At 45.4% G+C, this 27730-nt stretch overlaps 1 protein-coding gene across 1 annotated transcript; it reads left to right on the top strand.

The window, feature by feature from the left end:
- Positions 1 to 1402: 1402 nt before the first annotated feature.
- CGAS (cyclic GMP-AMP synthase) lies at positions 1403 to 24642 on the top strand. The gene is made up of 5 exons (XM_066361362.1): positions 1403 to 2529; positions 12171 to 12390; positions 16253 to 16495; positions 21665 to 21767; positions 24132 to 24642. Exons 1-5 carry the CDS (start codon positions 1516 to 1518, stop codon positions 24481 to 24483), a joined length of 1932 nt encoding a protein of 643 aa, XP_066217459.1. The 5' UTR covers positions 1403 to 1515; the 3' UTR covers positions 24484 to 24642.
- The last annotated feature ends 3088 nt before the right edge of the window (positions 24643 to 27730 follow it).

Below are 27730 nucleotides of genomic sequence, written 5' to 3' on the forward strand. Positions count from 1 at the left end.
AAAATTATTCAGCCTTAAGAAAGAAGGCTGACACATGCTACACCATGGATAAACCTTGAGGCCATTGTCTCTGGTGAAATAAGCCAGTCATAAAATTACAAAGACTGTGCTTGCACTTATGTGAGGTACTAGCATAGTCAAATTAATGGAGACAGAAAATAGAGGGGTGGTTGCCAGGGACTAGAGAGAAGGTGGAATAGGGTGTTACTGTTCAATGGGTACAGAGTTTCAGTTTTCCAAGATGCAGAGTTCTGGAGATGGATGCTGGTGATGGCTGCACAACAGCTAATGTATTTAATGTCACTGAACTGTACACTTAAAAATAGTTAATATGGCCTGACCAATGACCTGACCAGGTAGTGGCACAGTGGATGAAGTATAGGCCTGGGATGCTGAGGACCCAGGTTCGAAACTCCTAGGTTGCCCCCTTGAGCAGGGGGTCACTGGCTTGAGCGTGGGATCACAGACATGACCCCATGGTCACTGGCTTCAGCCCAAAGGTTGCTGGCTTGAAGCCCAAGGTCACTTGTTTGAGTCCAAAGTCGCTGGCTTGAGCAAAGGGTCACTAGCTCTACTGGAGCCCCCTGGTCAAGCAAGGCACATACGAGAAAGCAATCAAGGAATAACTAAGGTGCTGCAATGAATTGATGCTTCTCACCTCTCTCCCTTTCAGCCTGTCTGTCCCTGTCTCTCTCTCTCTCCATTTAAAAAAATAAAAAGGTTACTATGGTTTATAGAGGCATTCTATCAAGGCATTCTAAACCTTTGGAGTTCCTGTTTCATAAGTATTTTCATATAGAGCTTGGTTTTAGAAATAGATTTTGAAATCCTGTATTGAGATACTCTGGAATGTGAACAGCGGAAGCAGCATGGATTATTTAAAATGTATAATTTTTTGATGAGTTTTTGAGAACCCTTGGGTGAAACTCACGAATGAGAAATTAACACAATTTCTTTAAGATTGTGTGTGCTTCTCAAAAGTCAAATAAAAGTAAAGATTACAGTTTCAGTCAATTTTAATCACTTTCAGTCTTATAAAAGGTGAACATTTTCTATTTCCCATAATTTAAAATAAAACATCCTTACTTAAAACTTACATTGAAAAAGTTTGTCAACTTCAACAGGCGAGAAAACCAGTAGTTTTCAAAATTCTTTTACGCGGTATAACAGCAAATGCGTCTCCCCGTCAGGACTCCTGAGAGCGTTGCCTGTTTCTCCGGGGTCAGGTTGTGAGCGGTCCTCCAGCCGCGAGCTTCCTCGGCACGGCGGGATCCGGGGTCCGGGGTCCGGGGTCCGGGGTCCGGGGCGGGGTGTATCAGCCTCACTCGAGGCCGTGGGCTCCCGCCTGTCGCGGCGGGGGCGTGGCCCCCCGGTGACGTCCCAGCGTGGGTTCAGGGTTGGTGCGTCCTCTCCTGCCGCGTCGCTGCGTTCCCGCCATACTTTCAACTTTTAAGTTTCATTTCCAGCGGCCTTTTCCCGAAGCCGAGTCAGCGGTCGGATAGCGGAGCCACCGCCATGGATTCTCGGAGCGAGGCGGCAAGGCGGACAGCGCCCAAGGCCGGAGCCGCCACCCCCAAGGTTTCTGCGCAGAGAGCCGGGACGAAGCCCGCGCCGACCGAGCCCACCCGGACCAAGTCCACCCGGACCGAGCCGGCCCCGACCGAGCCCACCCGGACCAAGTCCACCCGGACCGAGCCGGCCCCGACCGAGCCCACCCGGACCAAGTCCACCCGGACCAAGTCCACCCGGACCGAGCCCGCCCCGACCGAGCCCGCCCCGACCGAGCCCACCCGGACCAAGTCCACCCCGACCGAGCCCACCCGGACCAAGTCCACCCCGACCGAGCCCACCCGGACCAAGCCCACCCGGACCAAGTCCACCCGGACCGAGCCCGCCCCGACCGAGCCCGCCCCGACCGAGCCCACCCGGACCAAGTCCACCCGGACCAAGCCGACCCCGACCGAGCCCACCGACTGTCCGGTCGTCCCCGAAGCTGCTCGGACCACTGAGCAGAAGTGCGGCTCCACCAGGGCGGCGGGACCCCAGCGGAAGAAGAGCGCCCCGGGCCCCCAGGAGAGGCCGCCGGGCCGCGCGCGGGGTGCGCGCACCCAGAAGGCGCCTCCGAGCGGCGAGGACGAGGCGGACGGGCAAGCAGGTCTAGTCGAGGGGCTGGAGCTTTCTGTACGCCGGGGCTGCACCGTCCTGGAGCTGGAGATCTCCGTATCCCCGGAGCTGGCCCTTCCTAGGGCTGCATCTCTCCGCGAGGGGGGCGCGCGCTCCGCCCGGGAGGTCCCCGGCCACGACCCGCCTGTCCCGGCCCCTGGTCTTGGCCGGAGCGAAGGGGCGCCCGGCTACTGGAAGCCCAGGGCGGTGCTGGAGAAGTTGAGGCTAAAGCGCCAGGAAATCTCCGAGGCGTCGGACACTGTGAACAAGGTCGTGGAACACCTGCTACGGAGAATGCAGAGCTGCCAGTCCGAGTTCAGCGGTGTCGGGCTGCTTCGCACGGGGAGCTACTCGGAGCAGGTGAAGGTGAGCAGCCGATTGCCCGCCCTTCTGTGTGGGGGCGCGGGGACCGCTCCGTCACCCCTCTCCCAACCTCCCCGATACGTCTCATGGTTCCTTACTTTCTGTAGGAAGAAACTCAGACTCTAGTTCTTTAGTTCTAATTAAAATGACAAACGTGTTCGTTTTTTCACCACTACTTCCAAAGAACATAGAGGCTCTAACCCACATTGATTGCTAGTCACTGTCAGGACACTGCTTTGGGGGGAATTGAAAGCAGTATAGATTCATTCACGCAAGCAGACCTGTATTGTGTTTCTCTAACAGTGCTATATTTGGTGGTTCTTGGTTAGATTATGACTTGGATGATGAGAAATAATCTGCGAAGAAATTCACAAAATTAATGTATTTAAGAAACTTCTGGCCCTGGTGGGTGGCTCAGTGGATAGAGCATTGGTCCAGCATATGGACAACCTGGATTTGATTCCCATTCAGGGCACACAGGAAAGCGACCATCTACTTCTCCCTCGCTCCCTTTCTCCCCTCTCGCCTCTGTGTCCTTTTCTCCCTCCCACAGCCAGTGGCTCATTTGGTTTCAGCTTGGCTCCAGGCACTGAGGATGGCTCTGTTGGGGACTTGGGCCACAGGTGCTAAAAATATCTCCATAGTTGAGCATGGGCCCCAGAGGGGTTGCCTGGTGGATTCTAGTTGTGGCACATGCGGGAGTCTGCCTCGCTATCTACCCTCCTCTCAGCTAAAACAAGGGAGAGAGAGAGAAAGAAAGATTTTCCTTTAAGTACATTTTTACTCCAAAAGAAAAATAGTTTCAGTCTCTCTCTCTAGCCCCTGCAGACCCACTCTCTCCCCAAGTTCATTCGTTTTTGTTTTTTAATTTTTCCATTGATATGAGAGAGAGAGGAAGGAAGGGAGTGAGAGAAGCTTGTATTTTTTTACTTCACTTAGTTCCATTGAGTTGTGCACGCTTTGGCTGCTTCTCAGGTGCCCTGATGGGGATGGAACGGAACACACCAGGAAGACGCTGTATCCACTGAGCCACCTGGCCAGGACACCTCCTTTTTTATTCTTCCCCTTCCTTTTTTCCTTCCTTCCTTACTGATTGTAGAAAGAGAGGGAGACAGAGGAAACATCGATTTGTTGTTACTCTTATCTGTGCATTCATTGGTTTACTCTTGTATGTGCACTAACCTGGAATTGAAGTTGCAACCTTGGGGATTGAACCTGTAACTTTGGTGTATGGGATCACTAACTAACTGAGCTACCCCAATTTCTTATACAGATGTTATGCGAAGTTCATAGTGAGTGATGTTTAAAAAAATTAAGAAAAAATGTCTTACAGATACTAAAATGCATACTTCCTAAATCAGATGTAACTTTTTAAGTGTGGATTCCACAGCTTCGTTTGCGGGTGGTTGTCATTAAAGCCATCATTCCAGTATAAACTGAAGGTTTAGGAGCAGGTTCTTTTTTTGTTTGTTTGTTTGTTTTTTTCATTTTTCTGAAGCTGGAAACAGGGAGAGACAGTCAGACAGACTCCCGCATGCGCCCGACCGGGATCCACCTGGCACGCCCACCATGGGGCGAAGCTCTGCCCACCAGGGGGCGATGCTCTGCCCATCCTGGGCGTTGCCATGTTGCGACCAGAGCCACTCTAGCGCCTAAGGCAGAGGCCACAGAGCCATCCCCAGCGCCCGGGCCATCTTTGCTCCAATGGAGCCTTGGCTGCGGGAGGGGAAGAGAGAGACAGAGAGGAAAGCGCGGTGGAGGGGTGGAGAAGCAAATGGGCGCTTCTCCTGTGTGCCCTGGCCGGGAATCGAACCCGGGTCCTCCGCACGCTAGGCCGACGCTCTACCGCTGATAGGAGCAGGTTCTTGACTGAGTTTGTTTCCTGACCAGTGGCAGTGGTGAAAGTGGACAGCCTTGTCTTGCTCTTGATCTTAAAACACATTTAGCTTTTCCTGTTTGAGTATGTTTGGTGTGGTTTGTTATGTATGGGCCTTTCATATTTTGAGGTATGTTCCCTTTATTCTCATTTTGCTTAGAGTTTTTATTGTAATGGATGCTGGACTTTGTCAATTGCTTTTCAGCGTCTATTGATATGATCATATGATTTTTATCCTTCATTTTGTTTGTGGTTTATCACATTAATTGATTTGTAAATATTGAACCAACCGAGCTAACAGGCCAGGGCTAGTCTGTGTGTCTTTTGATCTAAAATGAGTCTTGTAGCATGACCTGAGGTGGCACAGTGGATAAAGGTTTGGCCTGGAATGCTGAGATTGAGGGTTTGAAACCCTGGGCTTGCCTGGTCAAGGCACATATGGGAGTTGATACTTCCTGTTCCACCCCCTTCTCTCTCTCTCTCTCTCTCTCTCTCTCTCTCTCTCCATCTCTCCTCTCTAAAAAATGAATAAATAAAAATCTTAAGAAAAAAAAGAAAGAAATCAACTGACAGTCTTATGGGAGTTCCCTTGTAGGTAACTGACTGCATTTCTTTTGCTGCTTTCAAGGTTCTCTTTTTGTGTTTAATGTTGTGGACCGTTACTGGCAAAAAGCCATTATAGATTTGAGGCTTGGCAGGGGGCTAAGTTCTCCCCCCTCCGTCTCCTTATTTGGCTTTGATGCTGAGTATTTGCACCCACTCCACTTCCTTCCTTGGGTTGCAGGAAGCAATATACATGCCCTTCCTCTGACTCTTTGTTTGTTTCAGATGTTTGTAAGTTTCACTAATGTATCCTGTTTTTGCCTTGGGAGAGTTCCTGTCTTAGCCTTTGATGTGCAACTTTGTATCAGGGTCCTTGATTTGCATAGGTCTATATAATAAAGCGAACTGGGGCTGTGAGGCACTCAGATGCTGCCAGGCAGTTTGAGGAGTCCTCCCGGTCCCCCATCGGTTTTGTACTGACAAAGTGTGTTTCCTTAATTCCGCACCGTTATTTGGAGCTGCGCTGGTCCGCGGCAGTTTAACCTTTGCCATTTTAATTCTGTGACTAGGTATTGGTCTCTTTGGGTTCGTCTTGTTTGGGACTCTCTGTACTTCCTGGACTTGTATGTCTGTTTCCTTTATGAGGTTAGGAAAGTTCTCAGTCATTATTTCTTCAGATAGGTTCTCAATCCGTTGCTCTTTCTCTCCTTCTGGTACCTCTGTGATACAAATGCTTGATGTTGCCCCAGAGGTTCCTTAAACTACCCTCGTTAAAAAGAATTTTTTTCCCTGGCCGATAGTGCAGTTAGTTGGAGTATGGCCCCAGTATACCAAGATTGCTGGTTCGATCCCCAGTCAGGGCACATGAAAAGATCAACCACTGGGTGCATAAGTAAGTGGAACAACAAATTGATATATTTTCCCTTTCTCTCTCTCTCACTCTCTCCCTCCCCCTCTCCCTCCCTCCCGCCTTCCCGTCTTCTCCCTCCAGAATCAGTCAGTCAATAAAAATGTTTTTACCTGACCACTGGTGGCATAGTGGATAGAACATTGCCCTGGGATGCTGAGGTCCCAGGTTCAAAACCCCGAGGTTGCTGGCTTCAGCATGGTCTCAGCTGGCTTGAGTACAGGATCACCAGCTGGAGCGCAGGGTCACCAGCTTGAGCATAGGATTCTTTACATGATCCCATGGGCACTGGCTTGAGCCGAAAGGTTGCTGGCTTGAAGCCCAAGGTTGTTGGCTTTAGCAAAGGGTCGCTAACTCAGCTGGAGCTCCCCACCACCATCAAGGCACGTATGAGAAGCAGTCAAGGTGACACAACTACAAATTGATGCTTCTCATTTCTCTCTCTTCCTGTCTTTCCCCACCCCCCTCACTAAAAAGAAAAAAAAAAATTCAATTTCTTTTTCTTTTTGCTGTCCTGATTGGGTGTTTTCTGCTACATTGTCTTCCAAATTGCTGATTCAGTTCTGTGCTTCATCTAATCTGATGTTGATTCCTTCTAGTATATTCTTCATTTCAGTTTTTGCATTCTTCATTTCTGACTGGTTCTTTTTTGTGATTCCTTTTCTTTTTTTTTTTTTAAGTGAGAGAAGGGGAGATAGACTCCTGCATGCACCCTGACTGGACTCCACCCAGGAACTCCCATCTGGGGCGATGCTTGAATCTGCTAAACTGTCTTCAGTGCCTGGGGACGATGCTCAAACCAGTCGAGCCACTTTTGCAAGAGGAGGAGAGAGAGAATGGGGAGAAGAAGGGGAAGAGAAGCCAATGGTTGCTTCTCATGTGTGCCCTGACCTGGATTCGAACCCAGAATGTCTGGATGCCAGGCTGATGCTCTATCCACTGAGCCAACTATCCAGGGCCTTTTTATGTCTTTTTTATGCTTCCTATATCTTTGTTGTATTCACAGAGTCCCTTGAGTAACCAGTGTTTTGAAGTCTGTACCTGTTAGACTGCTTGCCTTCATTTCATTTAGTTCTTTTTCAGGAGAGTTCTCCTGTTCTTTCATTCGGCGCGTTTCTTTGTCTCCGTTAGGCTGCCTCTCGGGTTTGTTTCTATGCATTGGGGGGGTCTGCTGCATCTCCTGTCTTGGCTGGATGGCCTTATAGTCTGTGTTCTGTGGGTTCCAGTGGTGCAGTCTTCCTGGTTACCTGAGCCAGGTGCTCCAGGAGTGTCCCTGTGTGACTTTTGTGTGCCTTCCTGTTAGTTGAGCCTTAATTGCTGTTGGCATGTCAGCGACGGGACTGGCTCAGGCTGACTAGCTGTGAGGACTGGCGGTGACCACCGTGTAGGCGGTGCTGTGCAGAGGCCAACCCCACGCAGCAGCGGGAGTGACCCCAGTAGGGTTTGGTGCCTGCTGAGACTATCCTTTCCATGTGGTGGAGCTAATCGGTGGTGCTCTGTTGTGATCTGAAGCCTGCCGCTGGGAGTGTGGGTTCTGGGTCCTCTTGGGAGGGGCTCCGGTACAGGCCAATGCCGGAAGCTGCCTGTGCTGGGCTTGGGTGCGTGTGGGAGAGGCCGCACTGTGAACCCAGCCCGGTTGCCACCAGTCCTTGGCCTTGGGCAGGTCAGGAAAAGGCGCAGGCCCCCCAGCTCAGCAGCTGAAAGAGCCTGGGGCAGCACACAGGTTGGGTGAAGCAGGGTCTCAGGAAGTGAGCAGGCTGGGACGAGTGGTGTTCGCCAGGTGAATGCAGATTCAGATTTGGTGTCTGTGCTGAGCCCGAGGCCTCAGCAACAGTCTCAGGGGACAGTGAGGCCAGCCGCCACCTGCTTGGGGCCTGCAGACCTGTGTGGTGGGGCACAGTCTCGGCGTCATCAGGGTGGTGCTAGTGAAGCTCACCAGGCTAATGCAAATTCAGATTTGGCCATAGAAGGGGAAGGCTCACCACTGGGACAGTGGCAGCCATTTCTCCAGCCTTCACTTGAAGCCACACCACTCAGTGTCTTTCTGTATGTCTCTGGTGCCCCCTGAGCTATTGTCCTGCCAAAGCCCAGGGTGAGTGTGTGCAAGTGAGTCTGTGTGCCGGCTCTTTAAGGGGATGCCTGGGGTTCCAGCAGCCTGTGTCTCACCTGGACGGACCAAATCCCCATTGATTTTCACAGCCAGATACTATGTGGGCTCCTCTTCCTGGCACTGGTGATCTGGGCTGGGGGCCTGGCGTGGAGCTGAGACCCCTCGCTTGTCAGGGGGCCTCTGCAGCTGAGATAGCCTTACAGATTCTCGATTGCTGCATGGGGGTTGGAGCAGCACGTTTCCCGTCTCTGACCGTCTTACCAGTCTCAATGTGGCTTCTTCTTCTATATCCTTAGTTACAGGACTTCTGTTCAGCTAGTCTTCAGATGACTGTTCTATAATTCAGTCGTAATGATGATGTCGTGGGAGGAGGTGAGTAGATTGTCCACCTACTCTATCATCTTGACCAGAACCCTTCAGCCATTTTTCTTGAATAAATCCTCCTTGGATTGTTTTAATTCTTTGGTTAATTTACAGAATTTTAAAAGAGTTGAGTTAGACAGTTTTCCATGTTCCTTATTGTTTTATTGGAATGGATTTTCAGAGGCTCTTAATTTATTCCCACTAACATCACTTTAAATGTTTCACCTTTACAGTGTGTCTTAGCTCGGGCAGCCACAAGAAAATACTGTAGACCGGGTGGCTTAAACAACAGAACTTTATTTTCTCACAGTTCTGGAGGCTGGAAGTCTCAGACCAGCATGCCAACAGGGTTAGGTGCTGATGAGGACTCTTCCTGGCTTGCAGATGGCCACCTTCTCCCTCTGTCCTCACTGTGTTCTTCGGTGTGTGCACACAGAGAGGAAGCAGTCTTTCTCTCTTCTTATAAAGTCACCAGTCCTATTAGATTAGAACCCCACCCCCATAACCTCATTTAACCTTCATTACCTCCTAAAAGTTCTGTCTTGAAATACGGATATATTAGGGGTGGGACTTTAATTATATGACTTTTGGGAGGACAGTTAAGTACACATCACAGAACATACCAATTTGGACTAGCCACATTTCACGTAATCTGTAGGCACATGACTGCTATGTACCATGTTGAACAGTGCTGTCCCATAGCTGTATTTGAAGCTTAGTGGTAACTAACAAAAAACTTTTGACATTTTTAGTATAGTAAAAAGAAGTATTTGTTATAATTGCTTTCGTTATTATTATTGTGAGACCATAAAAGGTTCTTCGAAGCTCTAACAAATGCTGTGGGTCTAAGACACTAATATTGTCCATGACTTGGAGCTCACACTCACTTGGGTGACCAGTAGATATAAGAAGATGGCTCTTGCTCAACTAGGTGAATACACACATTTTTGAGACCACTGTGACAAGAGGGTGGCTGTAGTGTGTATCCTGTGATGTAAAAGATAGTACCTTAAAGGTTTTTAATTTTATTAAGCTTTAAACTCAGAATAAAACTGGGACAGGTTTTATTTTATTTTATATATTTTTTTGTGACAGAGAGGACAGATAGGGACAGAGAGACAGGAAGGGAGAGAGATGAGAAGCATCAATTCTTCGTTGTGGTACCTTAGTTGTTCATTGATTGCTTTCTCAAATGTGCCTTGACCGTGAGGCTACAGCAGACCGAGTGACCCCTTGCTCAAGTCAGAGACCTTGGGCTCAAGCTGGTGAGCCTTGCTCAAACCAGATGAGCCCGCGCTCAAGCTGGAGACCTAGGGAGTTCTGAACCCGGGTCCTCTGCATCCCAGTCTGACGCACTATCCACTGTGCCACCACCTGGTCAGGCTGGGACAGGTTTAAAAGCTTACATGGTATCATTTAAAATTGTTTTAAATTATAAAAATCATACACACCGTATTTCCTCATGTATAAGATGCACCCTTGTTTGAAAAATTTAGGGTCAAAAACTGGGTGCATCTTTTACAGTGGTTGTAGATTTTTTTTACTTGCATTTCCCGCTTTTTTGTGCTTGTTGTCTTTACACTCATTGTTTCACACTTGTTACCAGTATATTATGGTAGGTTATGTTTTGCCATATTCTGCCCAGAAATGGCTCAGAAAAGATTTTCGTACAGTGCTGAATTTAAGTTAAAAGTGATTCAGTTTGCAAAATTGAATGGAAATTGTGCTGCTGAACACAAGTTTGGTCCTCCTCCAACTGAGAAATCCATCTGAGACTGGCTACGGGAAGAAGAAACCCTACTGAACACAGCAGAAGGCCGTGAGAGGCAAGTCAGCCAAGTGGCCTGATTTAGAGAGGGAATTAAAGATACGGAGAGGGAATTAAAGATTCGGATTGAAGAGCAAAGGGCAGTTGGAATTCCTGTGTCCACAAAGATCATTCAGCACGAGGCAGGAAGAATCGCTGATGAAAAAGAAGTTACTGAATTCAAAGGACACAGCTGGGGCTTCAGGTTCATGGAATGGAATGGACTAAGCATGTGTACACGCACCAGACGTGCCCCAAAGATGCCTGAACGCTATGAGCAGAAGGTCCTTGAATTTCATTGTTCTGTCATTCAGTGTCAGAAGACACATCAGTTTGAGTTGGGACAGATGGCAAGTATGGACAAAGTCCCCTTCAATTTGATGTCTGAAGTAACAGAACTGTTGATAAGAAAGGGATGAAAACTGTAACTGTGAAGACAAGTGGACATGAAAAGAGCCATTATATAGTTGTTCTAGCTGTTGTGTCGACAGAACCAAGCTGCCTGTTATGCTGATTTTCAAATGCAAAACAATGCCAGTAAAAATGAGACTCAGGGACATGGACAAGGGTATGTTGGTGTGTTGTTACACGGTAGGGGGGGGTAAGGGGAGAAAGTGAGGGGATGGGGGGAGGGGCACAAAGAAAACCAGATAGAAGGTGACAGAAGACAATTGGACTTTGGGTGATGGGTATGCAACATAATCAAATGTCAAAATAACCTGGAGATGTTTTCTCTGAACCTATGTACCCTGATTCATCAATGTCACCCCATTAAAATTAATAAAAAATTAAAAAAAAAAAACAATGCCAAAAGAAGACATTCCTCGAGGAGTGATTGGCCATGTTCATGACAAGGGTTGGATGGATCAGGATGGGATGAAGATCTGGTTTGAGAAGGTTTGGAGAAGGAGACCAGGTGGGCTCTTATGTAAACCTGCCCTAGTGGTGCTTGATCAGTTCAGGGCACACATGATAAAAAACACAAAGAAGAATGCTGCAGAGCAAAAAACAAAACTGGCCATAATACATGGAGGCTTAACATCCCAGCTCCAACCACGTGATGTCAGCATTAACAAACCCTTCAAAGCTGCCATGAGAGACAAATGGAACCAATGGATGAAGTCTTCTGGGAACAATTTGACACCAGCAGGAAGAGTAAAGAAACCAACTATAGGAGAAGTTTGTACCTGAGTGAAAAGATCCGGGGATAATATCAAGATTGAGGTTGTTGTCAAATCATTTAAGAAATGTGGCATTTCAAATGCCATAGATGAGGCAATATATGAAGACAGTGATTCGTCATCAGACACAGATGAGGACAAGCTAATAGATGGGAGTTTTTTTGTGTTTTTTTTTTTTTTTTACAGAGACAGAGAGTCAGAGAGAGGGATAGATAGGGACAGACAGACAGGAATGGAGAGAGATGAGAAGCATCAATCATCAGTTTTTCGTTGCAACACCTTAGTTGTTTATTGATTGCTTTCTCATACGTGCCTTGACTGCGGGCCTTCAGCAGATTGAGTAACCCCTTGCTCGAGCCAGCAACCTTGGGTTCAAGCTGGTGAGCTTTGCTCAAACCAGATGAGCCCGTGCTCAAGCTGGTGGCCTCAGGGTCTTGAACCTGGGTCCTCTGCATCCCAGTCTGATGCTCTTGGATGGGAGTTTTGACAGTGATGAGGGGTTGTGTGAATTTTACGATGAACAAAACTTGAGTTCAATAACTTGATGGAATACATTTTCTTTCAAATTTGGGGTCCCAAAATTAAGGTGTATCTTATACATGGAGAAATACGGTACTCATGGTAAAAAAAAAAAAAAAAAAAAAAAAAAAAAAAAAAAAGGAACAAGTACAGAATCTAAATACAAACTAAACCTACAATACTCTACCAGTTCCACTAGTCCCACTACCAGAAGGTATACATGTTAGGAGTCTTGCTTTTAAAAACAGGGTTTTAAGTGGAAATTAAAAAAAAAAAATTACAGTTGCTTGGAAAATTCTCACAAGGAAACATTTCCCTGCTGTTTTATTTTTTCTTAGATTTCTGCTCCTAATGAATTTGATATTATGTTCAAACTGGGTGTCCCCAGAATTCAGCTTGAAGAATATTGCAACAGTGGTGCTCATTACTTTGTGAAGTTCAAGAGAAATCCCAAAGGAAGTCCTCTGGATCAGTTTTTAGAAAAGGATATACTATCAGCTTCTAAGATGCTGTCCAGGTTTAGGGACATCATTAAGGAAGAAATTAAAAGCATTGAAGGTAAGATTTTTGACTTTTGATTCTTAAAGTTCTAACGGTAGCTAGTAATCGCCAGCGTACACGCCTCTCCTGGTCTTTCTTGACCTCCCTGGAGCACACTGTTGACTACTGCCTCATAGAAACAACTCTTTGCTCTTGATTTTATTTTACTACATTTTCTTGGTATTCTTTCAAAATGTTGATTGGCTCTATTTTGGTCTCCATGGAGCAGTCACTGAACTGCTGCTTATGCCACTGGGCATATGTGGTTGAATAAAATTGTGGGACCTCCCCTTGAAGCTTGTAAACACAAATTGCAGTGTGTGCTCTTGGAAGGGACTGGGGGAAGGTGGTAGCAGTGGGGGGGGGGGGGGGGTGGAGCAAGGCCTGGGGGCAGAAAAGGGCTGGGAGCTCAAGGGACAAAGGAGGGCCATGCCCAGGGCAGTGACCTGAAATGAAGTTGAAGAGGTAGCCAGTGACCGGATCTTCAGGGACCTGTAGATCCTAGAAAGGAGTTAGGATTTTATTCTGTGTGCCTTGAGAAGCCCAATTATAATGACAAAATAATGATGGCTTTGTACTTATATTTTTTTAAAAATTTTATTTATTCATTTTGGGGGGGGGGGGAGAGAGAGAGAGACTGGGGAAGGAGCAGGAAGCATCAACTCCCATATATGCCTTGACCAGGCAAGCCCAGGGTTTTGAACTGGCAACCTCAGCATTTCCAGGTCAGTGCTTTATCCACTGCGCCACCACAGGCCAGGCTGGCTTTGTACTTTTATAAGTTGACTCTGGCTCCTTTGGAGAAAATATCATATAAGAGAAAAAGGGAGATTAGGAAGGAAAATGTAATGGTTCAAATGAAAAATGGGAGTAGGGTGTGGTGCTGGGATGGAGAGACTCAGACACAAGCACGCCGTAGCAGTGCCTCTGGATTGAGTGTAGGGGCGAGAGAGGATTGAACTGGAGAAGGCTCCCAGGTTTCTGGATTGAGTGCCTGTGTAGATTGATAGTGCCTTCTACTAAGATTGGAAGGACAGAGGAGGAACACATTTTGGAAAGTAAATGAAGAGTTTGGTTTTGAATATATTAAAGTGAATGTGGCCCTGGCCAGTTTGCTCAGCGGTAGAGCATCAGCCCAGTCCTGGGTTTGATTTCCAGTCAGGGCACACAGGAGAAAATCCCATCTGCTTCTCCACCCTTCCCCCTCTCCTTCCTCCCTCTCTCTCTTCCCCTCCTGCAGCCAAGGCTCCATTGGAGCAAAGATGGCCCGGGCGCTGAGGGCAGCTCCATGGCCTCCACCTCAAGCACTAGAATGGCTCCAGCCACAACAGAGCAATGCCCCAGATGGTGGGCATGCCAGGTGGATCCTGGTCAGGCACATGCGGGAGTCCGTCTGACTGTCTCCCCGCTCTAACTTTGGAAAAATAAAAAATAAAAAAATAAGGTGAATTATTTCAAGAATGTAGTTGGATATGGATTTGAAATTCAAAGTATACATTTAGGCTTCATGTTAACATACAAGTGGTATTGGGAATGGATGAGATCCCTTAGGCAGAGAGTATAGATTAATTTATCCATTAATTTAATCAATATCCTCTCTCTCTCTCTCTCTTCCTCTCCCGCAGCCATGTTTCAAGTGAGTAACTTGGCCCCAGGCGCTAAGGATGGCTTCATGGCCTTGCCTCAGGCACTAAAATAGCTCAATTGCCAGCAATGGAGCAGCAGCTCCAGATGGGGATTGCCGGGTGAATCCCAGCCAGGACACGTGCAGGAGCCTGTCTCTCCACCTCCCTGTCTCTCACTTGGTTAAAAAATAATACTGAATATCGCATTATATATATAAGCATACCTCACTTTACTGTGCTTCAGTTTATTTCATTTCACAGATAATGTTTTTTTGTTTGTTTGTTTGTTTGTTTTGTTTTGTTTTGTTTTTCATTTTTCCGAAGCTGGAAACAGGGAGAGACAGTCAGACAGACTCCCGCATGCGCCCGACCGGGATCCACCCGGCACGCCCACCAGGGGGCGATGCTCTGCCCACCAGGGGGGCGATGCTCTGCCCATCCTGGGCGTCGCCATATTGCGACCAGAGCCACTCTAGCGCCTGAGGCAGAGGCCACAGAGCCATCCCCAGCGCCCGGGCCATCTTTGCTCCAATGGAGCCTTGGCTGCAGGAGGGGAAGAGAGAGACAGAGAGGAAGGCGCGGCGGAGGGGTGGAGAAGCAAATGGGCACTTCTCCTGTGTGCCCTGGCCGGGAATCGAACCCGGGTCCTCCGCACGCTAGGCCGACGCTCTACCGCTGAGCCAACCGGCCAGGGCTTGTTTGTTTGTTTTACATATTGACAGTTTGTGGCAGCCTTGCATTGAGCAAACCTGTTGATGCTGTTTTTCCAACATGCTCAATAAAGTTCTTTGTGTTTTTTTTTGTTGTTTGTTTTTTACAGTAACAGAGAGAGAGTCAGAGAGAGGGATAGATAGGGACAGACAGATAGGAATGAAGAGATGAGAAGCATCAATCATTAGTTTTTCGTTGCGCAATGCGACACCTTAGTTGTTCATTGATTGCTTTCTCATATGTGCCTTGACTGCAGGCCTTCAGCAGACTGAGTGACCCCTTGCTCGAGCCAGCAACCTTGGGTCCAAGCTGGTGAGCTTTTGCTCAAACCAGAAGAGCCCACGCTCAAGCTGGCGACCTCGGGGTCTCGAACCTGGGTCCTGGGCATCCCAGTCCAACGCTTTATTCACTGCGCCACCACCTAGTCAGGCTTTGGTTTTTTTTAGAGAGAGACAGGAAGGGAACAAGATGAGAAATGTCAGTTTGTCGTTGAGGCACTTTAGTTGTTCACTGATTGCTTTCTCATATGTGCCTTGATCAGGGAGCTCTAGCCAAGCAAGTGACCCCTTGCTCAATCCAGTGACCTTGGGCTTCAAGCTAGCAACCTTTGGGCTCAAGCCAGTGATCCTTTGTCTGTGATCCCATGCTTAAGCCAGCAACCCCACGCTCAATCTAGTGAGCCTGCGCTCGAGCCCCTGACCTTGGGGTTTTGAACCTGAGTCCTCAGCCTCCCAGGCTGACACTCTACCCACTGCACCACCACCAGGTCAGGAAGCCAGCAAGTGTTTTAAAATCAAGGTATGTATGTTTTTTGTAGACATAATGCTAGTGCACATTTAACAGACTACATTATAGTCTAAACATAGCTTTTATGTGCACTGGGAAACCAAAAAGTTCATGTGACTTGCTTGCTTTATTGCAGTCTTCACTTCATTACAGTGGTCTGGAACTGAACTCACAGTATCTCTGAGGTCTGCCTGCATATACAATTTCTTTATCCATTCACCCCACAATGGACTCTTAGGTTGTTCCCATATATTAGCTGTTGTGAATAACACAATAACATGCCATGAGCACGGATTGTTTCCTGTGTTGAGGCTCACTGCCTGTGTGCTGCCACAGACACACACTCTTGTGTTGGGCTGTTGCTGTGCTCCACTCCTTTGTCTTTTCTCCCTCATGTTGTCCTCTGTGTTCTTCATCACCCTGCTCCTCCCCGCTGCTCATCTGGCCGCTTTTCCAGGCGTCCCTCCACACTGCCATTCATCAGTTTACATGAAAGTCGAATGAAAACACTCCCAAACCCCAAAGTCTGCAGGGACTCCTCATCAAATGTGCCAGGCAGATTCTTGACGGTGCCTCCCTTCCATGATAGGTGTGACTATTGGTTAAATAAGTAAAACACTTTCCCTTGTGGCATCAGTTTCTGTTTTCAAACTATTTGCACCTTAACACTCTATAGATCTCCAATTATATTATTTTTCCTATATGTTCAAGAAAATCAGATTGATAGACTCTGTTTTCCCTTTTATGTGTTTAAACAGGTACAGACATCATTGTGGAGAGGAAGAAGAAAGGATGTCCTGCTGTAACTCTTCTTATTAGACAACCTAAAGAAATATCTGTGGACTTAATCTTGGCTTTGGAAGTAAAAAGCAGCTGGCCACCTAACACCCAGGAAGGCCTGCCCATCCATAACTGGCTTGGAAGAAAAGTTAGGAGGGGTCTAAGACAAAAGCCATATTACCTGGTACCCAAGCCTGCAAAGGAAGGAAATAGTTTTATAGGTATCTTGAATGTGAAGGTTAATTTAAAGACATATATAAGAGTTGTTAATGTTATATACAAGTGCAGTAAAAGATCAAGTACTGCTGTGGCATTTCAATAGTCATTAGGCTAAATGGGCGACAAGATGGGAGTTTGGTGAGAGATGGAATTGGAAAAGGCATTGTTGTAGTAGTTGTATCAAATAGCTTTAAAATGTCTACTAGGCCTGCCTGACCAGTGTGGCATAGTAGCATCTCACTGACCTGGGATGCTGAGGTCCCAGGTTCGAAACCCCTAGGTTGCTAACTTGAGTGCTGGCTCATCCAGGGTCGCCAGCTTGAGCACAGAATCATCAACATGATACCATGGTCACTGACATGAGCCCAAGGTCACTGACTTGAGCAAGGGGTTACTGGCTCGGCTTGAGCTCCCCGCCCCAGTCAGGGCAGGTATGAGAAGACATCAGTGAACAACTAAAGTGATGCAACTATGAGATGATGCTTCTCATCTAACTCTCTCTTCCTGTCTCCCCCCCCCCCCACTAAAATAATAATAGTGATGTCTGCTAGCCACATTTGGGTGTTATATTTTTTATTTATTTATTTTTATTAAAGAAAGGCATCCTGGCCTTGGAATTGGACTGCTCTGTATCTGGATCCTGAGGCGGCTTCTCTTCCTGGCTGTGAGATCCTGGGCTAGTCACCAAGCCTCTGAAAAGTACTTTATTCACACTTCCTTAGTTTTTACCTCTGTCTGTTTTCTGTTCCAGGATTCCATCTAGGACACCACATTACATTTCGTTATTGTGTCTCCTTAGGCTCCTCTTGACTATGAACAGTTTCTCAGCCTTTCTTTGTTTTTGATGACCTTCACCATTTTGAGGAATAGTAGTCAGGTATTTTGTAGAATGTCCCTCACATGGCTTGTGCCTGATGTCTTTCTTATCATGAGACGAGTTCTGGGTTTTGGAGAGGAAGGCCAGAGGGATAACGTGCCGGGTTTTTGTTTATTTGTTTTGTATTTTTCTGAAGTGAGAAGTGGGGAGGCAGAGAGACAGACTCCTGCAAGTGCCAGACTGGGATCCACCAGGGAAGCCCACCAGGGGGCGATGCTCTGCCCATCTGGGGCGTTGCAACCGGAGCCATTCTGGCGCCTGAGGCGGAGGCCATGGAGCCATCCTCAGCACCCGGGCCAACTTTGCTCCAATGGAGCCTTGGCTGCGGGAGGGGAAGAGAGAGACAGAGAGGAAGGAGGGGGGGAGGGGGGGAGAAGCAGATGGGCGCTTCTCCTGTGTGCCCTGGCTGGGAATTGAACCCAGGACTCCCACATGCCAGGCCGACGCTCTACCACTGAGCCAGCTGGCCAGGGCCTGTGTCGTTTTCATCACACCATATTAAGGATACCTGCCATGTATCTATAAGAGCAGAGTATTTATGTAAACTTTTTGGATTTTTCTGCATAGATTTCTCTTTTCCCCGTTTGTTTATTAATTTACTTATTTCTACCTCATGGAGTCGTGGAGAACTGTTTCATTCTCTGGGCCGTCGTCCAGTGCCACTTCATTTCACTGCTTCGGTTCCAGCCCGGCATTTCGGAGCTCCCTCAGTCGGTTCCCCGTGTCCTTTGGACATGCCCGCCCATAACTGTGTGGGTTTTGGGTTTTTTGTTTTGTTTTCAGCATTAACTCACTTTCAAGCTCTACAACAGGGGTCCCCAAACTACGGCCCGCGGGCTGCATGCGGCCCCCTGAGGCCATTTATCCGGCCCCCACCGCACTTCCGGAAGGGGCACCTCTTTCGTTGGTGGTCAGTGAGAGGAGCATAGTTCCCATTGAAATACTGGTCAGTTTGTTGATTTAAATTTACTTGTTCTTTATTTTAAATATTGTATTTGTTTCCGTTTTGTTTTTTTACTTTAAAATAAGATATGTGCAGTGTGCATAGGGATTTGTTCATAGTTTTTTTTACAGTCCGGCCCTCCAACGGTCTGAGGGACAGTGAACTGGCCCCCTGTGTAAAAAGTTTGGGGACCCCTGCTCTACAAGATACTCCAGGCTCATCCAACATATTTCCTGTATCAGTCCTAGAATCAGCCATTTCTTCACACAGCCCTTTCATTGGAGAATGTACTACAATAGAAACCACAGTCCGGGTGTTTTGTGTATCTGTGCTCTGTTACTTGGTGTCAACCCTCTGAGCTGGAGGAACAAGTAAAAATACATGTATGTGTACTAACCCCCGTGTAGACACACATCTACAGATCTGTTTATATGTAACCACCTGCCGTCTCTATTAAGTTACACAGGAGTTCATACCCTGCCTCTTCTAATCCATCACCACGTGGATCAGCCTTTCCTTGCTTTCTGTAGCCTCTCATTCTAAGTGAAAAACCTGACTCCCACGTCTGCCACCTAGTTCCTTATTTGTTCGGTTCTAGCATACATGTGTAGTTGTTTCAAAACTGTAACGCCACTTCTCCATGGGAAAAATGAACAACTAGAGTACAGTGCTTATGTACAGTTTTTTCTTTTGTTTGTGCCTTCAGTTTTACAAACCCTGTACCCAGAGTAATTTAGGTCAACATCTTTTCGAGGCCCTTTTACAGTCTGCGTTATTCCTGGGATTCCTTGACCTCCTAAATGTGCTTTTTAAACACTTACATATATAAGGCTCATTCTCTGTGTTATAAAGGTCTACTGGTTTTGACAAATGCATTGTATCATGTATCTACCCTTACATAATAGTTTTACTGCCCTAAAAAGTCCCCTGTGATTCACTATTCAACTCTTCCCATTCCAACTTCTGGCATCCACTGATTTGTTTACCATCCCTATAGTTTTGCCTTTTCCAGAATGCATAAATGGGTGTTGTAAGTAGATTTTTTTTTTTTTTTAACAGAGAAAGAGTCAGAGAGAGGGATAGATAGGGACAAACAGGAACAGAGAGAGACAAGAAGCATCAATCATCAGTTTTTCGTTGCAACACCTTAGTTCATTCATTGATTGCTTTCTTATATGTGCCTTGACCGCGGGCCTTACATAAGGGCAGACTGAGTAACCCCTTGCTCGAGCCAGTGACCTTTGCTCAAACCAGATGAGCCCGCGCTTAAGCTGGCGACCTTGGGGTCTTGGACCTGGGTCTTCCGCATCCCAGTCCGATGCTCTATCCACTGCACCACCAGTGGCCTGGTCAGGCCGTAAGTAGATTTTTACAGTAGCAATGAACACACTTCGCTCAGTGCCTTTTCCATGTATTCATTGTTCATATGTTCTATAGTCATCACAACGTGCCTTATTCTGTTCCATTAAAATCTTTTTCTTCCCAGCCCTGGCCGGTTGGCTCAGCAGTAGAGCGTTGGCCTGGCGTGCGGGGGACCCGGGTTCGATTCCCGGCCAGGGCACATAGGAGAAGCACCCATTTGCTTCTCCACCCCCCCTCCTTCCTCTCTGTCTCTCTCTTCCCCTCCCGCAGCCGAGGCTCCATTGGAGCAAAGATGGCCGGGGCGCTGGGATGGCTCCTTGGCCTCTGCCCCAGGCGCTAGAGTGGCTCTGGTCGCGGCAGAGCGACGCCCCCTGGTGGGCAGAGCTGTCGCCCCTGGTGGGCATGCCGGGTGGATCCCGGTCAGGCGCATGCGGGAGTCTGTCTGACTGTCTCTCCCCGTTTCCAGCTTCAGAGAAATAAAAAATAATAATTAATAAATAAATAAATAGAAAAATAAAAAAAAATCTTTTTCTTCCCTTGCTCTATACTATATTATCATATATAATGTATCTTTGTAAGTCTTGATATCTGGATAAGTACTACCACTTTGTCCTTCATGAGTGTCTTAAATATTCTTAAACCCTTTGTATTCTCATAAAATTTTTAATATCTTGCCTGACCAGGCGATGGTGCAGTCGATAGAGCATCAGCCTGGGATGCAGAGGACCCAGGTTCGAAACCCCAAGGTTACCAGCTTGAGTGCAGGCTCACCAGCTTCAGTGAGAGGTTGCTGGCTTGAGCGTGGGATCATAGATATGATCCCATGGTCGCTGGCTTGAGCCCAAAGGTCACTGACTCGGCTGAAGCCCCCTGATCATGGCACATATGAGAAAGCAATCAATGAACAACTAAGGCACTTCACCGAAGAATTTATGCTTCTCATCTCCCTTTCTGTCTGTCCCTCTCTCGAAAAAAAAAGATTAGTATCTTGTCAAATTTCACAAAAGCATCTTTTGTAAAAGCAGCTAGGGCCGCTGTGTTCTTTTTTAAATGGTCTTCCATTGGATCACATTTCCATCCTGATTTAATTGCTGGGAGGTTGTTTTTTTTTTTTTAAGTGATGAATGAATGTTAAATTTTATTACCTGCATATTCTGCATTGGTTGAGATGGTCTTATGTTTTTCTCCTCAGTGCTGTTAATGTAACAGATTGTATTGATTGATTTTTAAATTATAAACCAATTTTGCATTCCTGATAGAAAACCAACTAGATAATAGAACAGTCAGAGCTTAAAAGAGCTAGCCATGGTAAAACTTGGGGAGAAGGAAAGAGGTTATACTTATATAAACTCTCCCAAGGGACAGAAATGTTCCCTACTTTATTTTATGTGAATACCAAAACTTTGTAAGGATGATATAAAAACTTTTGAATCAATTGATTAAAATCATTGAAACCAAGTACTAGCAAACTGAATTTAGCAATATATAGAAGATTATACATCTTAATTGGCTAATTATCATATTTCCCCATGTATAAGATGATCCCATGTATATATAAGACGCACCTTAATTTTGGGGCCCAAAATTTGAAAAAAATGTATTACATAAAGTTATTGAACAAAGATTTTATTCATCATAAAATTCATACAGCTCCTCATCCATGTGAAAAAGCGGGAAATGCAAGTAAAAAACCCTACAACCACTGTATAAGACGCACCCAGCTTTTAGACCCCAAATTTTTCAGAAAAGGTTGCGTCTTATACATGAAGAATATGGTATTCTAAGCACCCCCCCCTTTTTTTGGTCCATTGTTTGCCTCAAATGAGTTCTTTCCATATGTAATTATAGTGTTTATCTATTCACTTTCTTTGATTTATCTCCCCCTAGAAGTTTTTCAGAATATATTAATGAAAATCACTTACAGATTGTGTTGTTTATATGTGGATGCTTTTGGTAAAGTGCTTTTCTGTTTTCCTTTTGGAAATTAAGAAGAAACATGGCGGCTCTCCTTCTCTCACGTTGAAAAGGAGATTTTGAAAAATCATGGACAATCTAAAACATGCTGTGAAGCTGATGGAGTGAAATGTTGCAGGTACTTCCTTATTTGTTAAATGGAGGATTATTTATGGAATGTTTATTTTTATTGACTACATAGCTCAGACCTAAGAATGATCACTGCTCGGTTGAGTCCTGGGGCAGTACATGGCTGGGCTGACCCAAAGTATTATCTAGAGCAGGGGTCCCCAACCTTTTTTGGGCCATGGACTGGTTTAATGTCAGAAAATATTTTCATGGACCGGCCTTTAGGGTGGGACGGATAAATGCACAAAATAAAATTATGCGACCAGCGTAAAAACTGTGGTATTTTTAAATATATCAATAATTGTCGAACTTACGAGACAAGTGTCAAGAGTGAGTCTTAGATGAATGTAACAGAGGTAATCTGGTCATTTTTTTAAAAATAAAACATCATTCAGACTTAAATATAAATAAAACAGAAATAATGTAAGTTATTTATTCTTTCTCTGCGGACCGGTACCAAATGGCCCACGGCCCGGGGGTTGGGGACCACTGATCTAGAGGGTGAGCATGGAACAAGGAAAGCCAGATTGAAGGGAGCAAGGAGAGAGTGGTGTTAGAAGGCAAAGCCAGGAACCATCATCCTGACTTGGATTAGATGGATGTTTAAAATAGGACAGAATAGCCCTGGTGGGCTGGCTCAGTGGATAGAGCATCAGCCCAGCATATGGATGTCCTGGGTTTGATTCCCAGTCAGGGCACACATGAGAAGCGAACATCTGCTTTTCTCCTCCTCTCTCTCCTCCTTCTCTCCCCCTTCCCTTCCTGCAGCTAGTGGCTTGATTGGTTTGAGCCTCAGCCCCAGTTGCCGAGGACAGCTCGGTTGATTTGGTTGCGCATTGGCCCCAGACGAGTTACTGAGTGATTCCTGGTCGGGGCTCATGTGACAGTCTGTCTCACTGATCTCCCCTCCTTTCACTTAAAAAAAAAAAAAAGAAAGGACCGAATAAGAGGTGTAAACAGTAGTCATGATTAGCTATGACAGTTGTGTCTTAGTGTTCTGGTTACGTCAAGGTGATGAGTGTTAATGTAATGTCACAGAAGGGGAGGGTGCCAGAGGACCACTGTTTTGGATACTGATCCTTGAACTTTGAGATGGTTTGGCTGCGTTGAAGGCCAGGGACTGACTGGCTAAATATGAAACAATACTAAGAGATGGGTAATTATTTTTCTTGGTAGCATACACACCATAAAGAAGTGAGATTGAAAAATAATTGTTCATTTGAGTTTATAAAGTTGTCCAGTGTAAGGATCACAAAAGTTAAAATGTCAAAACAAGAATGTACAATATGTCCTGACCAGATAGCTCAGTTGGTTAGAGCATCATTCTGAAGCACAGAGATTGTCAGTTTGATCCCCAGTCAGGTCACATACAGGAACAGATTGATGTTCCTGTCTCTTTCTCTCCCTTCCTCTCTTTCTAAAATCAATAAAATAAACATTAAAAAAAAAAAAAAGAATGGCTCTGGCTGGTTGGCTCAGTGGTAGAGCGTCGGCCCGGCATGTGGAACTTCCAGGTTCGATTCCTTGCCAGGGCACACAGGAGAAGCACCCAGCTGCTTCTCCACCCCTCCCCTTCTCCTTCCTCTCTGTCTCTCTCTTCCCCTCCTGCAGCCAAGGCTCCATTGGAGTAAAGTTGGCCCGGGCGCTGAAGATGGCTCTGGCTATGTAGCAAAGCAATGTCCCAGATGGGCAGAGCATCGCCCCCTGGTGGGCATGCCGGGTGGATCCCGGTCGGGCGCATGCGGAAGTCTGACTGCCTCCCTGCTTCTAACTTCAGAAAAATACAAAAAAAAAAAAAAGTGTCCAACATGCAGGCCTAGGAGGTTATTTAAGGCTGCATGTACAAGCCTTGAAATCAACATTAAGAGAAATATATCGCTAATAAGGCTAAATACTTTTAAAAACATTGAATTTTGTCAACGACTAAACAACTGAGTGTTTAATGTACAAAACTTACATTATAATGAGTGTTTAATGTACAAAACAACTTTACATTATAATGAGTGTTTAATGTACAAAACAACTTACATTATAATGTAAGTATTTGTAGCCTGCCAAGTCATTGAATGAACAATACAAATACCTGCCAGTTTCAGGTATTGAATTAGTCCTGATAGAATATAATGTTTAAGCAAGAAATGGGGATAAGAGGAGAAAAAAATATGTTTTTGAAACTTCAAAGCATCTATTTGAAAAAATAATCAGGTTTTAGAAGGACTATAGTTCTAGGTCTTTATTCTTTTGTGTCTTTCTATGTATTATAATATCTGTATTGTTTTTTTTGTATCTTCTTGCAAGATGCCTAAAGCTTTTTGTGTAACAGAGCCAGTTGTAAATAAGTAAAAATAAATGGATTTTCTTTTTTATTCAACAGGAAAGATTGTTTAAAACTAATGAAATATCTTTTAGAACAATTGAAAAAAAAGTTTGAAGACCAAAAGAAAATGGCTAAATTCTGTTCTTATCATGTGAAAACTGCCTTCCTTCATACGTGCACCGATTACCCACATGACAATGAGTGGCAAGTCGAAGACCTGGGGCTCTGCTTTGATAGGTGTGTGAGACACTTTCTTCGGTGCCTCGAGACAGAACATCTTGATAATTATTTTATTCCTGGAGTCAATCTATTCTCTCGAGACCAGATTGACAAAACAAGTAAAGAATTTTTGTCAAACAAAATTGAGTATGAAAGAAACAATGGATTTCCAGTTTTTAGTGAATTTTGAAATTATATTTTTAAAAGGAGTCAAGAATTAGAGTGACTTTGCCTGACCTGTGGTGGCACAGTGGATAAAGATTGACCTGGAACACTGAGGTCACCCGTTTGAAATCCCAGGCTTGCCTGGTCAAGGCACATACAAGAAGCAACTACGAGTTGATGCTTCCTGCCCCCCCTCCTCTAAAATGAATAAAATAAGTATTTTTTAAAAAAGAATTAGAGTGACTGTATAAGAATTCTTTATACCAATTGGAACGTCTGAAATTTGTTACAGCAGTGATTGATGAAAATGAATGTAGACAATTATTCAGCTCTGTCTTAATAAACTCTAATTAGTATAAAAGGGTTATTTTGGAAAAGAAATTAGTCAAGGGATACAAAGCAAAAGGAGTATTTAAAATCTAAAAGCAGCCTGACCAGACAGTGGTGGAGTGGATAGAGCGTCGGCCTGGGACAGTGAGGACCCGGGTTCGAAGCTGTGAGGTTGCCAGCTTGAGTGTGGGATCATAGACATGACCCCATGGTTGCTGGCTTGAGCCCAAGGTCACTGGCTTGAGCCCAAGGTCACTGGCTTGAGCAAGGGGTCACTTGCTCTGTTGTAGTCCCCCAGTCAAGGCACATATGAGGAAACAATCAGTGAACAACTAAGGTGCCACAATGAAGAATAATAGATGCTTCTCTCTCCCTTCTTGTCTCTCTCACTAAAAAATTAAAATAAAAGCATTATATTGAAATGAAAAGGATAAAATAAATACCTTCTTAATTAAATTTGTCGAGCACTTACTCAACACCACTTTTCATTTAGCACAAATGTGTGGACGGTTACAAGAGACAGTATTAGAAATCACCATTTTCTCCATAAAACTAGTGGGCTTTGTTCAATATACAAATATAATTGGAAGCAGCGTCCTGTCCTAAATGTTAGTGTAGGTAGGAACTGGTTTTCAACCTTTTTATACTTGGGGACTGGTGAAAATAGAATTATTTAGGGGACCACCAAGGCAGAAATCAGCCTGACCATAAGCCAATCCGACTGAGATCACTGGGTGTATAATCTCCATACAACAGCAGGTGCTGAACTTCCACAGACGGGCACAGGTTCCTGGCAGCCCAGTCTACAGCCTGGCGGTTGGGAAACACAGGGTAAGAAGAAAATTTAAAGATACCGTGTACATTGTCACGTCTCGGGAAATTCATAATCTTGTAGGGAAATGTTGAATAAGTTAATACACATGGCTAAATATAAAACATAACTTTTTTTTAGTAACATATTTCTGAAAAGGCAATACTATACATGGAACAAAACTCGAACAGGTATGAAAGAAAACGTCACCTTTTCTGTGCTCAGGCAGCATTTCACCTAGAGGCAGCTGCTGTTTGTTCACTATTTTGTATTTCTGTGTTTTGCACTCTCTTTTTGGGTATTTTATTTTCTAGAATTTTTAAAAATATATATTTTAGATACAGTCATATGCCACATGACAGACTGCATGTAATGGTGGCCTCATAAGATAATGGAACTGAAAAATTTCTTATCAACTAGTGATGTAGCCACGGTAACAGCAGAATGCACTCCTCACGTGTTCAGAGTGATGCGCGTGTGGACGAAGCTGCACTCCGGTTGAATAAAAGTATAACACGCAGTCATGTGCAGTACATAATACTTGATAATAGTAAGTGACCATGTTGCTGATTTATGTATTTACTATACTTTCCATTGTTATTTTAGAGTGTACTATTCTACTTATAAAGATAAGCTGACTGCCCTGGCCAGATGGCTTAGATGGTTAGGGCATCGTCCTGAAGCGCAGAGGTTGCCAGTTCAATCCCCAGTCAGGGCACAGACAGGAACAGTTCAATGTTCCCGTCTCCCTCTCTTTCTCTCTCTCTCTTCCCCCTTCCTCTCTCACTAAAACCAATAAATAAAAATCAAATAAATAGTACTGTGTCTCTTGATTGCATCATTTTCTCCTGTGCTTGATTTAATCCCACTTTATAAATTGAGTGTAGCCTGAGTGTATGATGTGTATCAAGTCTGCAGTGGTGGACAGTGGTGTCCCAGACCTTTCTAGTCACTCACCACCCCCGACACCCAGAGCAACCTCCGGGCCTGAGAGCTCACTTAGGGTCAGTGCCCTGTACAGACAGTGCACCATTATTTTAATCTTTTAAACTATTTTTACTGTTCTTGTTCTACGTTTAGATGCACGAATACTTGCCGTTGTGTCACAGTTGCCTACAGTATTCAACACAGTAGTATGCTGCACAGGTCTGCAGGCCAGGAGCGACAGGCTATACCAGAGAGCCCAGGTGTGCCATAGGATATTCCATCTAGGTTTTTGTAAATGCAACCTGTCATGTTCACATAGTGACAAAATTGCCTGATGACGTTTCTGGGAATGTGGTTTAAGCAGTGCATGATGGTACTCATGCTTTGTTGATTGCATAACGAAGGACTTCTTCCACTGTGTGGATGGTCTTTCTCAATTTTAGTTTCTTTTAGTAAACAAGGTTTTAAAATTTTTAAGTGGTTGAATTTATCAGTCTTTTATGGTTTGTGTATTTTATAGATCTTATTTAACAACCTACTATATTTGAACATACTAAGAAGAGTTAGACATTTGGAGGAGAGTTTTGGGGACAATGGATGGTAAATAGAAAACTAGGCAAACAAAAAAAAATCCATGCTACTTCAGAAAAAAATGAATGTGTGCAAAAGAAATCAGTGTGATTTGAGAATACGGCTCAGCTGTGTTTATGAAGTCAAAGCAATGCAACCACTGGCTATTAATCAAAATGATGATGGGTTCCGTGGGAAGGACAGGGCAGCAGGCTGAGTGCTTGTGTGGCGCTAGTCGTGGAAGACGGTAGACTGGGTTGGACTGTATCTGTTTCCGATTGCTGCACAATAAGTTACCACAAACCCTGACTTAAAACAACACATTTATTGTTTCATATACAGTGGGTCAAGATTATAGACATGGCTCTACTCTGGATCTCACACTGGGTCCAGTTGTCAGTTGGGGCTTTAGTCTCATCGAAGGTGCAACTGGGAAAGGATCCACTTTTGTTGGCAGTATTCAGTACCTTACAGTTGTAAGACTGAATACTTCGGCTTCTGACTTTTTGCCGAAGGTTGTCCTTAGCTGCTAGAAACTGGTTCCTGGCCATGAGAACTGCCCAACCCTGGCAGCCCACATGCAACAGGGCAGCTCACTATGAAATCAGCATGGGAGGGAGAGACTCCAGCAGGA

This window comes from Saccopteryx leptura, chromosome 1 (genome assembly GCF_036850995.1).
Source record: "Saccopteryx leptura isolate mSacLep1 chromosome 1, mSacLep1_pri_phased_curated, whole genome shotgun sequence".
NCBI lineage: Eukaryota > Metazoa > Chordata > Mammalia > Chiroptera > Emballonuridae > Saccopteryx > Saccopteryx leptura.